At 35.1% G+C, this 12,142-nt stretch overlaps 1 protein-coding gene and 1 long non-coding RNA gene across 2 annotated transcripts in view; one reads left to right on the forward strand and one right to left on the reverse strand.

The window, feature by feature from the left end:
- IRAG1 (inositol 1,4,5-triphosphate receptor associated 1) overlaps nucleotides 1-3,602 on the reverse strand; it is a 46,631-nt gene extending 43,029 nt beyond the window's left edge. Inside the window, exon 1 of the mRNA XM_087950938.1 lies at nucleotides 3,416-3,602. Coding sequence (XP_087807064.1) covers nucleotides 3,416-3,487 — 72 coding nt within the window. The 5' untranslated portion in view covers nucleotides 3,488-3,602. The remainder of the gene's footprint in view (nucleotides 1-3,415) is intronic.
- LOC148133315 (uncharacterized) overlaps nucleotides 1-12,142 on the forward strand; it is a 66,406-nt gene that overhangs the window by 28,118 nt on the left and 26,146 nt on the right. The window contains exon 2 of the long non-coding RNA XR_015746665.1: nucleotides 11,000-11,118. This is a non-coding gene — a long non-coding RNA (uncharacterized LOC148133315). The remainder of the gene's footprint in view (nucleotides 1-10,999; nucleotides 11,119-12,142) is intronic.

A 12,142-nucleotide genomic window follows, 5' to 3' on the forward strand; every position in this document is an offset into this window, starting at 1 on the left:
TGTTAGTATATCAACCACTTAGCTTGTATAATAGTAAAAACAGAATAGGATGAGATGTGATGGGCATATACAAATACCAGTCAGTAAGAAATTGTACATACATAAACAGATTTGCATATTTGTTTTTGCTCTGTCTTAAATTTGTCAATTGTATATTTTAAGGGGAGTGCAAATTATCCTCTCTTAATTTTTATGTAATTACTCTTATTAACAACAACCTTCAGGGAACAAGAACTTGATCACGATTACTGTCTTTAGTGAAACATCTTAGTTATAAATCAATTCTAAATATTTATACAGCCTTGAAAAAGCAACCTATTTTTAAAACATTCTCCCTGACGGAAGACAGATCTTGTGATACCTAGAAATACATTTATACACTCACTGTAAAATATGATTTTGTAGATCAGAGCCTACCCCATTAGATTTACAAGACAACTTATTCTGTAGGTATATTGAGCCACAGTGGCACAGTGGTTAGAGTGCAGTAGTACTGCAGGCTACTTCTGCTGCCTTCCAGCTGCCTGCAACTTGGCAGTTCGATCCTGACTAGCTCCAGGTTGACTCAACCTTCCATCCTTCCAAGGTGGGTAAAATGAGAACTCAGTTTATTGGGGGCAATATGCTGACTCTGTAAACCACTTAAAGAGGGCTGTATTAATCACATATCACAGTTTTAGAGAGTTAAGGAAAAATACTGGATTGATATTTTGACAGACGATGCACTTAATTTAAAAGCTTAGGATGTAGAAGTGACTAAGCTTCTATGTTTGTCAAAGTTGCTCCATTTCATGTGTCAGTACAGCAGATCAGGCTGACAAAAATGGATTTGAAAGATTAACACTTCCTTTGAATCTAATAATTTAAAATAAAAGCCTATATTTATGTAATTATGACTTAACACATATTTGGGCTATACTTTTCTTCAAACTGTGTAGGGTAGATGTGGAAAGGATACCTTGACTGTGAACCATCTTCACAAGGAGGGGTTACATATTTGTGTACCCCAAGAGACATGGTACATAGAAGGAATAATGGGAGAATTTTCCAATAGTTTTGATGTAAGGGTTTCTAGAGCTCTTTCTCATTTTCAAAGTATGTGCAACAATTTCACCTCATGTACATTAGTGTTTCAGGGTCCACAGTAGCCAAAATATCATTTAACCATTTATCTGGGATTAATGGAATTCAAGAGACTGTTTCTTCCCAAAATTTAGAAGTCTGACAAGCCAAGCTTCCACTTATAACACCAGCAGGCAATCATACTGGAGTATTTTCTTTCACTTTAGATACAATATTTTGAGAAACAAGAGACTCCTAGCTGTAACAGAATAAGTGAAATTCAGAAGTAGTCAGGGACTAAATTCCTCACAATCATTTTAGGCATATAAACCACATGGAAGAAAAGGCATGAAAATATCTTTTTGATGCATGTTGTATGCTTTCCATCTGACTGCTTACTAAATTCACATATAACTGACTTGTTTATCTTCCACCAGGAAACTAACTGTTAGCACAAAGGTGTAATTGTGTCAGAAAGCATGACAAATCACTTAAGAGTTCAACTTTTTCCTATGAAACTAAAGGAAAAGTAGCGGATGTTTTCATCCAGCTGTAGAATACCATGTCCTAGGTTTGGAAGACAATGATAAAAGCAAAACTGAATGTGCCAGATATACATTGGTCTTAAAAGTTTTCAACACATCTCAGAGAACATAATGATAATTTTAAAAAGGTCAGTTAACTAAGTAAATCCTGACATTGCAGATATTTGGTCTTGTAAGTCATTGAATGCATGAATTCATCATTGTACATTAATGAATGTTTCTTGTTTTAAACATTACACATATATAACTTAGTTTTTGTACTTTATGTTCCCAAAAATATTTTTCAGGGGAAATTAGAAAGCAATGACGTTCATCAATACGCTATCAAACACACAAATGATTTTGACAGGATAAGGCAGCATGCCATACTGTTAATATTTTAAAAAATCACAGACTGGTAAGAAGAAAGGGAAGTGATAGTTAAACAGGAAACCTGTATGGTGTATTTCAGTTTTGGCAGTAACTAATACTGGCTGTCCAGTTTCTCCTTTAATACGTGAAGAGGAACCTATTATTTCTCTGATAACAGGTTCCACTATCAAACTGCTCTTAGCAATAGGAAATTTTATGTAGCATTTAAATGATAGAATGTTTTTCATACATTGAACCTGCAAGCTGGCAATTTAGGTAAATGTGAGATTGAAAAATTATAATGCGAACTGCAGGTAATCCGCAACCATTCATTTAGTGACCATTCAAAGTTACAACGGCACTGAAAAAAATGACTTAGGACTGTCTTTCGCATTTACAACCATTGCAGCCTCCCCATGGTCACGTGATCAACATTCGACCACTTGGCAACTGGCATGTATTTGTGACTGTTGCAGTACCCCAGACTTATGTGATCACATTTTGCAATCTTTTGGCAAACAAAATCAACGGGGAAGTCAAATTCACATGTATTACTAACTTAATAACTGCAGTAATTCACTTAACAACTGTGGCAAGAAAGATCATAAAATGGGGCAAAACTCACTTAACAAATGTCTCACTTAGCAACATAAATATTAGGCTCAATGTGGTCATAAGTCAAGGACTACCTGCAGTAGGATCCAATGTACCAGAAAGTATGTTTTTCTCTTGCTTAGCAATGTAAATTTTGGAATCAATTGTAGTCATTAGTCAAGAACTACCTGTAATCCATCTGCACAACAGAAATCTCTCAAAGTAGGAATTACCCAATCCCAAACATAATTACTGTATAATATTCCAATTCTATCTAGTTCTGCTAGAAAAGTGACAGACACTTCAAATATAATGTAAACAGTGGAAAACATATTTAAGAAGATTAAAGAGAATGGGACTTAGCTCAGATTAATTATAGTGTTTTTTTCCAAATAAAATGTGATACAATATAGTATTAGCATAAGGTGCACTGTAGTGAAATTTGAGTATAACTACACTCAATAATGCAGTTATAATTCAATAATACGTCAGACTGTAGTCTGAAATGCAAAACTAGAAAAAAATATTACAAGAACATTAATCAAACAAATAGTGGTGTAAGATAGGTGTTTCTATGCTTCTGCTTTCCCTACCATCAAGTTTATGTTAATTGATTATTATTTTATTAAGTTTATGTTATGTTAATTTGAAGTTTATGCCAATATTTTATCTATCCTCTCAGCAAAATAATAATGTGGACATAAAGAATAATATCAGAGAGAACTGAATTAGAAAAACAGCAGCCGTAAACATCTAAGCATGGATCAGATATATGACATCCACAGAGATATTCATACCCCTTGTAAAAGAATTAATACTTCTTGTAAAAGTTTGAAGGTAACACATAAATAAAGATAACTTACTTTGACAAGAGAGGGTGAATTTGAATGCTGTGTCTCAGTGGGCTGTCTGACATCTTCAGGTACAGTTGGCATGATGGGGAGGTGAAGGACACGTTGAAATGCAATGCAGATTAAAAAGCAGTGATGGGAAAGTCTGTTTCAAGTTAACCTCTGAAGATATGTACTGTGGGTGGTTATGATCCCAGGACTAGAGTAAGTGCCAAAAATAAAATAAAATCCATTTAAAGTTCAGACTGTTAACACTGGGATCAGTTTATAATAACAAGCAGCAATAAGGTTTAAAGTAACAACTTACGTTTCTCCCCGAGTTTTATTACAAGATGTAATGTAACATAATAGCATCATTAAGATAAATGTGCTCAACATTCCATGAATAATTGCACGAAAGAGTTTACTGGTGAGTTTGAAAATGCACTCTCTTTTCCAACTAAACTAGACCCATCCCTTAGTTGTTCATAAAACCTTAGGAAGAATTTTGGATATTGTATTGCAATTATATCAATGGCATAACTTGATAAATGTTATAAAGTCAGTGTTAATATCACCTCTGATACACAAAGGACTTCATATAAATATATTTCAGCAGTGAATCTGTTCTAAACGAGTACTTGTTCCATTCCTAAAATATATTAGGTTTTTCTCTGGCTTGGTTGGAACTAATACTTTCAATTTAAAGAAAAATCAAGCTTGCTTGACAGTTATTGGCAGATTCTGGCCAGTCATTAATAATGTCATTGGCCAGAGAAATCCATTATGCCAGGAAGATGATCTGACTTCCTTGGGAGTTTGTAAAACTTCTTAGTCCTTCTTTTCTCTTGAATGGGTTAAGAGTTGCTCCAAGTTTGATAGCCTTTAAACTAAATTTCAATTCTGAACTCTTACTTCCTTTCATCATAAGGATTGCTTTCAGTATTCTAACACAAGAAAAGATCTTAGGATCTTTTGCCTATAACAGTGGCTTCCTCTGGAAATTTGTATGAATGTAATCTATTCAAATGGAAAGAACTGACAATAGAAGCAGAAAATGTTTAACAGCCATATATCATCAAAACTATTTATGTGATATATTTCCTTACTACACACAAATCAAGTCAATGTCTATTACAGTAAATGACTAGAACAAGTTAGAAACACTCAAGAAATATCCTGTTAAAAATAAATAAAATAAATAAATAAAAAATAAATAAATAATATATATATTAAAATAACAAGTTGGCAAATCCAATCTGTTAGTTGCATGTGAACAAAACACAGCATGGCCTAACTACAATATAATATCAATCTTAACTTGTGAGGCCCATAGACATTGGATACTAAAATGCAAGAGAGACTATGAAAAAGAATTTGCTGCATTAATTGTGTAAAATAGCTATGATGGATTAATCACCTGGTTCTACCTGTATGATCATTATTTATCTAAAGGCTTGTTTACATTCATTGATACATGAATTGTTATTTTTTGATCACATGGACTGATTATATCAGCAGATGGATTAATTATTTTTAAATATACTTCTATTTAATGTTGCATCAATCTTTTTATTTGATGAAACAAAAAAATCAACCGTGGATTAACTCAAAATGATAGAAAAATAAGAGGAAGAAAACAACAAAGGAGACAGAGAAAGAAGGAAAGAGAATAATAAAAGAAGTGAAGTAGTAACATCCCACATAGATATAAAGAAATGTATGTTTTAGGACTGTGCTGATTACAACTTCAATAATGCTTCAGAAGTACTTTGTATCTTGCATGTGTGGGAGTGCAGCACTTCTCACCTAATCATTAGCCTGATTTTCAAGTTGTCTTTTTAAAGAGTTACATAGCTGTAAGAATCACATGCTTTCGTCCACATAAGCAGAGAGTAGTTATGCTCTTGTCAGCCTGCAGCATTTCTTCTGAAGCATTTATTGTCCAGTATTGATCTTACAGCCTTACAACTGGGTTGGTGTTTTTTTGTTTTTTTTTGCCGATTCCAATATGTTAAGAGGAGTCAGAGATGCTTAGGTCTTGGATAGGAGACCATATAAATCCCAGGGCTGCAGACTGGATAGGAGACCATATAAATCCCAGGGCTGTAGGATGCTGAAGGACAGCACTGAAAATATTTTCTACTGTATGTTGCTGCCAGAGTCAAGTTTGAGTCTTTGTTATTCCAAAATTTATAAGCCCATTTAGGAGGAGGCATAGAAATTTGAATAATGGTCTATAACAGCCCAGAAATCACTAATGAAAATTTTACTACTTACATTGTACAATAGACCAAACTGAAACCTTTATCCTATTCTTCTCCTACCCCTATTCAGTTCTAGAAATGGTTCTAGAAATGCCTACTCCACAATTACCAATGGATGCATTAGCCTTTTACTTCTATTGCCTTTCCTTAATTAAAACATATATCATTGTGAGGATCAGCCTACGGGTTGCATTCAACAATTGGGGCCAAAAGAGATTAAGCTGCAGCAATGCAGAGGCAAGCCACCAAGAGTGACAGCAAACAGGAATCTGGCAAGTGAATTGAAAGTGGCAGGAGAGATAGACAGAACCAAGAAGGGAAATGTCTGCTGACTATTTGCTGCTGAAAACTTGACTGTTAATTACTGCTACTGACAGTTTCCTGACTTTTATAGCTTGGTTGTTGTGTCCGATTTGAGCCTTGCCCTTCCTGACTTTAGCTGAAGCAACTCAAGAGGACATATTAGGAATCTAACTTTCAGAGAGAGGAACTCAAAAGTAAGATCCTTTTTTATTTCTTCCTTCTCCCTTCAACCAATTCATCAAGAGGTGCAACTTCTGGGAATATCAATATCAGAGTATCAGTGTGGGGATTTGACTACTAGGACAATAGGTGGGGGAATCTCCAAGCAAGCATAAACAACCGAAGAAAGCACTAATGTGATCTCCAAGGTGAGGGTGCAATGTTTGTCTTCTTGCCTGAAGAGAACCAAAATTATACTTCCTGTTTTTGACGTTGAAGAGAAGAGAGATGGAGAAATGAAGAAGTAATGGATAATAGGGAAAAAAATCTCTTTAGCAAAAGCAAATGTTGGAAGCATATGACCCAAAGAAGTAAGAAGATCAGAAGGATACTTGATTTCAGTGGAGCTGCCAGACTGGCATCAGACTCAGGGATGTCAAACTCGATTTCATTGAGGGCCACATCAGGGTTGTGTTTGACCTCGGGGGGGGGGGGGAACATGAGTGGCCAGCTCATCACTCATATTGGGGGCACCTATGGTGGCCTGAGTGCTCTGCCAGGGAAAAGAGGCTCCCAAGCTCTATTTCTGCCTGTGATGGCTGGCTGCATCCTATTGCCAGTGAAAATAGAGCTCAGGAGGGCCATACGCGGCCTTCCCAAGCTCCATTTTCACTGGCAGAGGCACTGCAGGCTGGTCTTTTGCTGTTTCCAGGGCAACCCCGCAGGCCATATCTAAGCACCCCACAGGCTAGATCCAGCCTTGTGTTTGACACCCCTGTCCTAGATAATCCATAATCACTTGAATAAACTTTGCTCTAGATCACTATGGAAGACCGTATTAGTAACTGCCATGGATCAAAAATAAAATCCAAGAGCCATCTTGAGAAAGAAATGTTATGGTGGTAGGTGGGGTGATTCCTACTGAGATGAAGTGAAGTAGATCAGTGTATTCCCATGACAATAATGTGGCTTCCTGTAACAAGAACATGGTGTAGATTTTATCACGACTATTCATATTGGTTGACAAGTATTCCTTTTTGATACACAGGTAGACAAATGGTATAATCACAAAGAGATCTTGAAAGAATCTAGAACAGAAGAGGTAATTGTTCCATTTTATTCTCCCTGGCCAGACTTTATTTGGAACAATGTGTCTAGTTACGGGCACTATAGTTCAAAAAAGACAGTGACATATTGGAGTGCATTCAAAGGAAGGCCACCAAGATAGTGAGGGTCCAAAAATAAAGTCTCATTGAGGATAATTAAAAGATCTGGGTTTGTTTTAACTGCAGAAATGTAGTTAAAACTAAATATAGTTCTGTAGTTTTAGCTACGGAAATGAAATATAACAGCAGTCTTCTGACATCTGTAAAAGTAGGTTGGAATAGATGATTCTCAATATCCGTTCCAACTCCAGGATTCCAAGAAATACCATTTCTTTTTATTTTATTTTATTTTATTTTATTTTATTATTTTAAAATGTTTTACTGCTTTAATTGAGGCATGTTATTTTGAATTCCAAGCCACTCAGTATCATTGAGATAAGCAGTCATACAAACTGAATAAAGAAACAAACGTCTGGCTGACTGTATGACCAATCTTAACAATAAGACCAAATCTTAAGAACAAATGCACACAAACCCAAAATTCAGAAGACAGCAAATGCTGCACTAGAATTCCTACAAAAATATTGTTTGCCTGCAAGCAAGAACTGGTGGGACCACAAAATACTTTAGAATTCAAACAGACAAGCACCTGCCACATAACACCCCAGACTTAACAACTGTCAATAAGAAAGCAAAATAATAATAATAATTGCTGGATAGTGGATGTAGCCGTACCTGGAAACAGGAGAAGAAAAAGAACTGGAGAAAACATGAAGCCCTGCCAATATAAGCAAAATGGCTGTGGTACAAGAAAGTAAAGATAGTACCAATAGTAATAGGTACAAACCTAAAACATCTGGAGCACTATTGGCATGTGAAAAATCACCATCAGTCAATTGGAAAAGGCAGCTTTATTTGGAACAGTTGGCATCCTACCAATTTAGTTTTACCACCATCAAAAAAATAACACCTGCCTATTCCAAGTCCTTGGGAAGAACTTGACAAGTGGATAAAAATGCCAAATCCAATATAAACATCCAACCATGTTCAGTGACCAAGGAAATGGTCTGAAGTTTCCCCATTCCTTATGTAGCTTAAATGATCTGATACACAGGAGACACAAACTTGGCTTTCTGAAGTAAACCATCCAATCCCAGATTAGAAACCTAGGGATCATATATGCAGAATTGAAAAGTGTATCATTTATTCTCAAATAAGCTACACTATGCTCTTGAAGAGATACAAAGTACAAAGTTTCTTCAAGTTGTCCTTCTATGTGTAAAATGAAGAGCAACTCTATGAGGAAAGGACTGACTTCTAATCCAGATGACATTCATCTGACAGAAGGCAAACAGGAATCCTAGATTCAGGAGTTTCAAGGATACCTTGGATTAAAGCTTTCTTATATATTTGACACAACAATAGAACACAGGGGCAAAAAATATTGTCTACTAATATATAATATATATAATAACATAAGAAAATAGAACACAGAGGAAGAAACTGAAAAAGATTGCATCTCATTCCATATAAAATATAGTATATAATGGAAGTTCTTCATTAGGCAATGTCTAAATGTTTAGCAAAGCCAGGTACACATATTGTAATGCTCAAAATGCTGGGACTTTTAAAATTCAAATATTTTCCATAACTACTAATTCTCTTTAAGACAAGTTTATGATATAAGTTCTGTATTGAATAGATAATTGGTGCTTTAAAAAAAATGTAGACTAGAAAATTAGGTTCTTTCTCCTGTAGTAGATTCTCATTCTGGGATTTCATTGTTCACCTACTCTAATCATTTGGAAATTATATCTGTATATATCTGTAAGTTGTTCTACTTACATCTATTATCAGTAATATCTGTTCTCCAAAATATCGTTCCAATGATATCCTGAATCACAATTTCTACACCATTCTGAATTCTAGAAACCCTCTAGGATTCTTGATATCTGAATTATTTGTGCTATGAAATACTAAATTAAATGCAATTCCATGTAAATATTTATTTTCAGTATTTAGTTCTGAAATTAAATATTAATGGAATAAATGCTTATTAACTGTGACTGAATTCAAATTTGGTTCTGGCATGCTTTCTTCACAAATTCCAGTTTATATGGCATCCATTGTCTATTGGGATTTAAGATATTTTTAGCTGTCTTCCTGGAAAAAAACCAGTTTCAGGAAACTTTTAAAATATAATAATTAAAAATATTCATTCCTAGGAGACATACATTGTAATTTTAATGCTTGGGAAATTTCTCTCATTGGAGGTGCCTATTAAGTTGACTTTTTAAATATGTTTACAAAAACACATTAACATAGACTGAATAAAAAGTAATAATTTAATCATAAGCAGAATTACAGAAAAGAAATAAGTATTGTATTTTGTTGTAAAGTGGTATCTAATAAAAGTCAAATGAGGATAAAGTGGAGGGATTTATTAGTGAAAAGGCAGAATATATATTAAATATGTAACAGCCTTGAATTGAAATTAAGTTTCTCATTTCATGTTGTAAATCTTGTAGAAATGGACAAAAGTGAAGCAATATTTAAAGAGCCAATCATAGCTCCCAGTGAAATTGTGAAATAAGCTAACAGGGAGAGCTAATAGAAATTTTCCAGGTGATTTCAGGAGAAAGAGAAGAGAATGACCAAAAAGGCAATGATATTAAGGAGATGGGAGAGTGGAGTGAATGTCACAAGAGCAAAGATGGCAGCTGTGAAATCACAAATGAAACCCCTTCTCTTTCAAATATGTATCACACACTTGTACAAAGAGGGTGAAGGTTGCTTTATGGTGTGAGAACCACCATCTTGCTTTTTTATTTTAACATCGCCTTCATGAATGCTGCTTCTGCTGCAGCAGATAAGTTGTGTTTTGCAAGACTCAGGTTAGAGCAGTGTTTCCCAACTTTGGCAGCTTGAAAATATGCCTAAGCTGGCTGAGGAATCCTGGGAGTTGAAGTCCATACATCTTCCAAGCTGCCAAGACTGAGAAACACTGGATTAGAGGAATGAAAACATTGCTTGAATATCTTCTGACTGCATGAATTATGTCCTGGGAGCTGTTTATTGTCTATTGTGGGGTGATTAACTGTTTTCAAGCTGATTTACAAGAGATCTGTAAGACAGCTAGGTTTCAGGGAACAAGCAAGTGAAGTGGGATAAGCTAACAGGAGTTTGCCAGAGGAGATTACGGGAGAGTCTTTACCTTTTTTAAAAATTAAGAGCTCTTCTTAGTCTGACAAGAAGAAATAAAAGCTTTTCTACTAATGGTAGAAGCAAAGTGAAACTGAATCAACAGAAATCTGCAGTTATGATCTGAAACTATGACAATAATAATAATAATAATAATAATAATAATAATAATAATAATAATAATAATAATAATAACAACAACAACAACAACAGCTGTGAATACGTACAATTCAGCTGATAAGAAAAGGTAAGGATTTATCAATTGAAATAAAACAGGCTCTTCAGCAGAAGCTGAGGTGGAAATAACTTCTTAAGTAAGACAAATAATGGGGTAAGCCCAGTGTATCTGATTAACAAAAAAGAAACACAGAAAATATCATGGATCACCGGAAGACCAAAACAGTTTTCAGGCTCCTGCAGATAAAGGAGGTTCTGAGCTTTCACATGAAGTTAAACCGATATTGCAATGGAGGACAATGGAGAAACAGGAAGGGTGTGGTAGCTGATGACTCATTATTATGAAGAACTAAAACAAATGTATGCCTGTAGGATTTAAAACCTCAATGTGTGCTGTCTTCCAGGAACAGGAACAGAGCAATGTTCAAGATTTAAGAAGTCCATTGACAATTATTCCTTCCGGCTAACAACACTGCATAGAAAAGCATCAGCCATTCATCACAGATTTTTCAAATCTTGGAAGGTAGGTTCTGATTGCATGTTAGAAATAAGAAGGAACAATGAAACATTCCTTAATGGAAGCAAATTTTTCATTGCATGTGTTCACATTGCAGCTAGATACTCATCTATTTAGGATGCTTTAATTTGGATTCCTGTACTAAGCAGGGAATAGAACTTAGTGCTAAACGTAGGCCCCTTTAATCTTTTTGATTCTTTGGATTGCACAGCAAGACCCCATTAACTGGAAAATACAACTATTGTACAAAAGTACTTGCCAGAAATTATAAGAACAAGCTCCTCAAACTGAATTTGGCAGCAGTATTGATACTCATCATGAGAAGAACCACCATATATTAAAACTCTTACCAAAATAAGAGCCAGACAGAAACTGCACCTCTGTCCAAAAGGAGAGGGCTGTCTAGACTATTCTGTAGCTAGCTGGGAAGAAGAGGCACAAAAATTTGAACACTGATTTTACTATATATAGGAACTGTATTTGCCACATTCCAATCATTGAAATTCTTTTGCAATGGATAGTTAGCTTTTCTACAACAAATTTACTCATTAGAAATATACACCTGCTACTAATTCCAATCCAGTCTATCAGAAGAATCCTAGTATCTGTATAATACCCAACTTGGAATAATAAAAGGAGGCCTTAAAAGCTTGGCAGAATAATTTTAACTAACTCTTTAAACTTGTGCCAAATGGACAAAAGCATGGAGGTTGCTGAACTCATTTAGGAAGAACATGCTGTAATTGGGCAAAAGGGCACCCAACGAGAACAATATCTTCCTCAGAGCCACTCTCAAAGGGATAGGGTTAAGGTCCTCTTAAGAACACTGATTGAACAGAGTTCCACTTACACTTTATAGAACAAAAGGGACATTTTATACCTAGCTCAAAATGTAATAAAAAACCAATGAAAAGCAAAACGAAGGAATAATGTGCTCCTATCTTGTTCAGATAGAATTCTTACTGCTATGTTCTGCAATAGCTCATGTATGATCTCTAGCATTCTATATGGAGTCCATACGGAGGTTATG

Source organism: Notechis scutatus, chromosome 1, assembly GCF_049901735.1.
Source record: "Notechis scutatus isolate UNSWTSFEM ecotype Mainland chromosome 1, rNotScu1.2, whole genome shotgun sequence".
Taxonomy (NCBI): Eukaryota; Metazoa; Chordata; class Lepidosauria; order Squamata; family Elapidae; genus Notechis; species Notechis scutatus.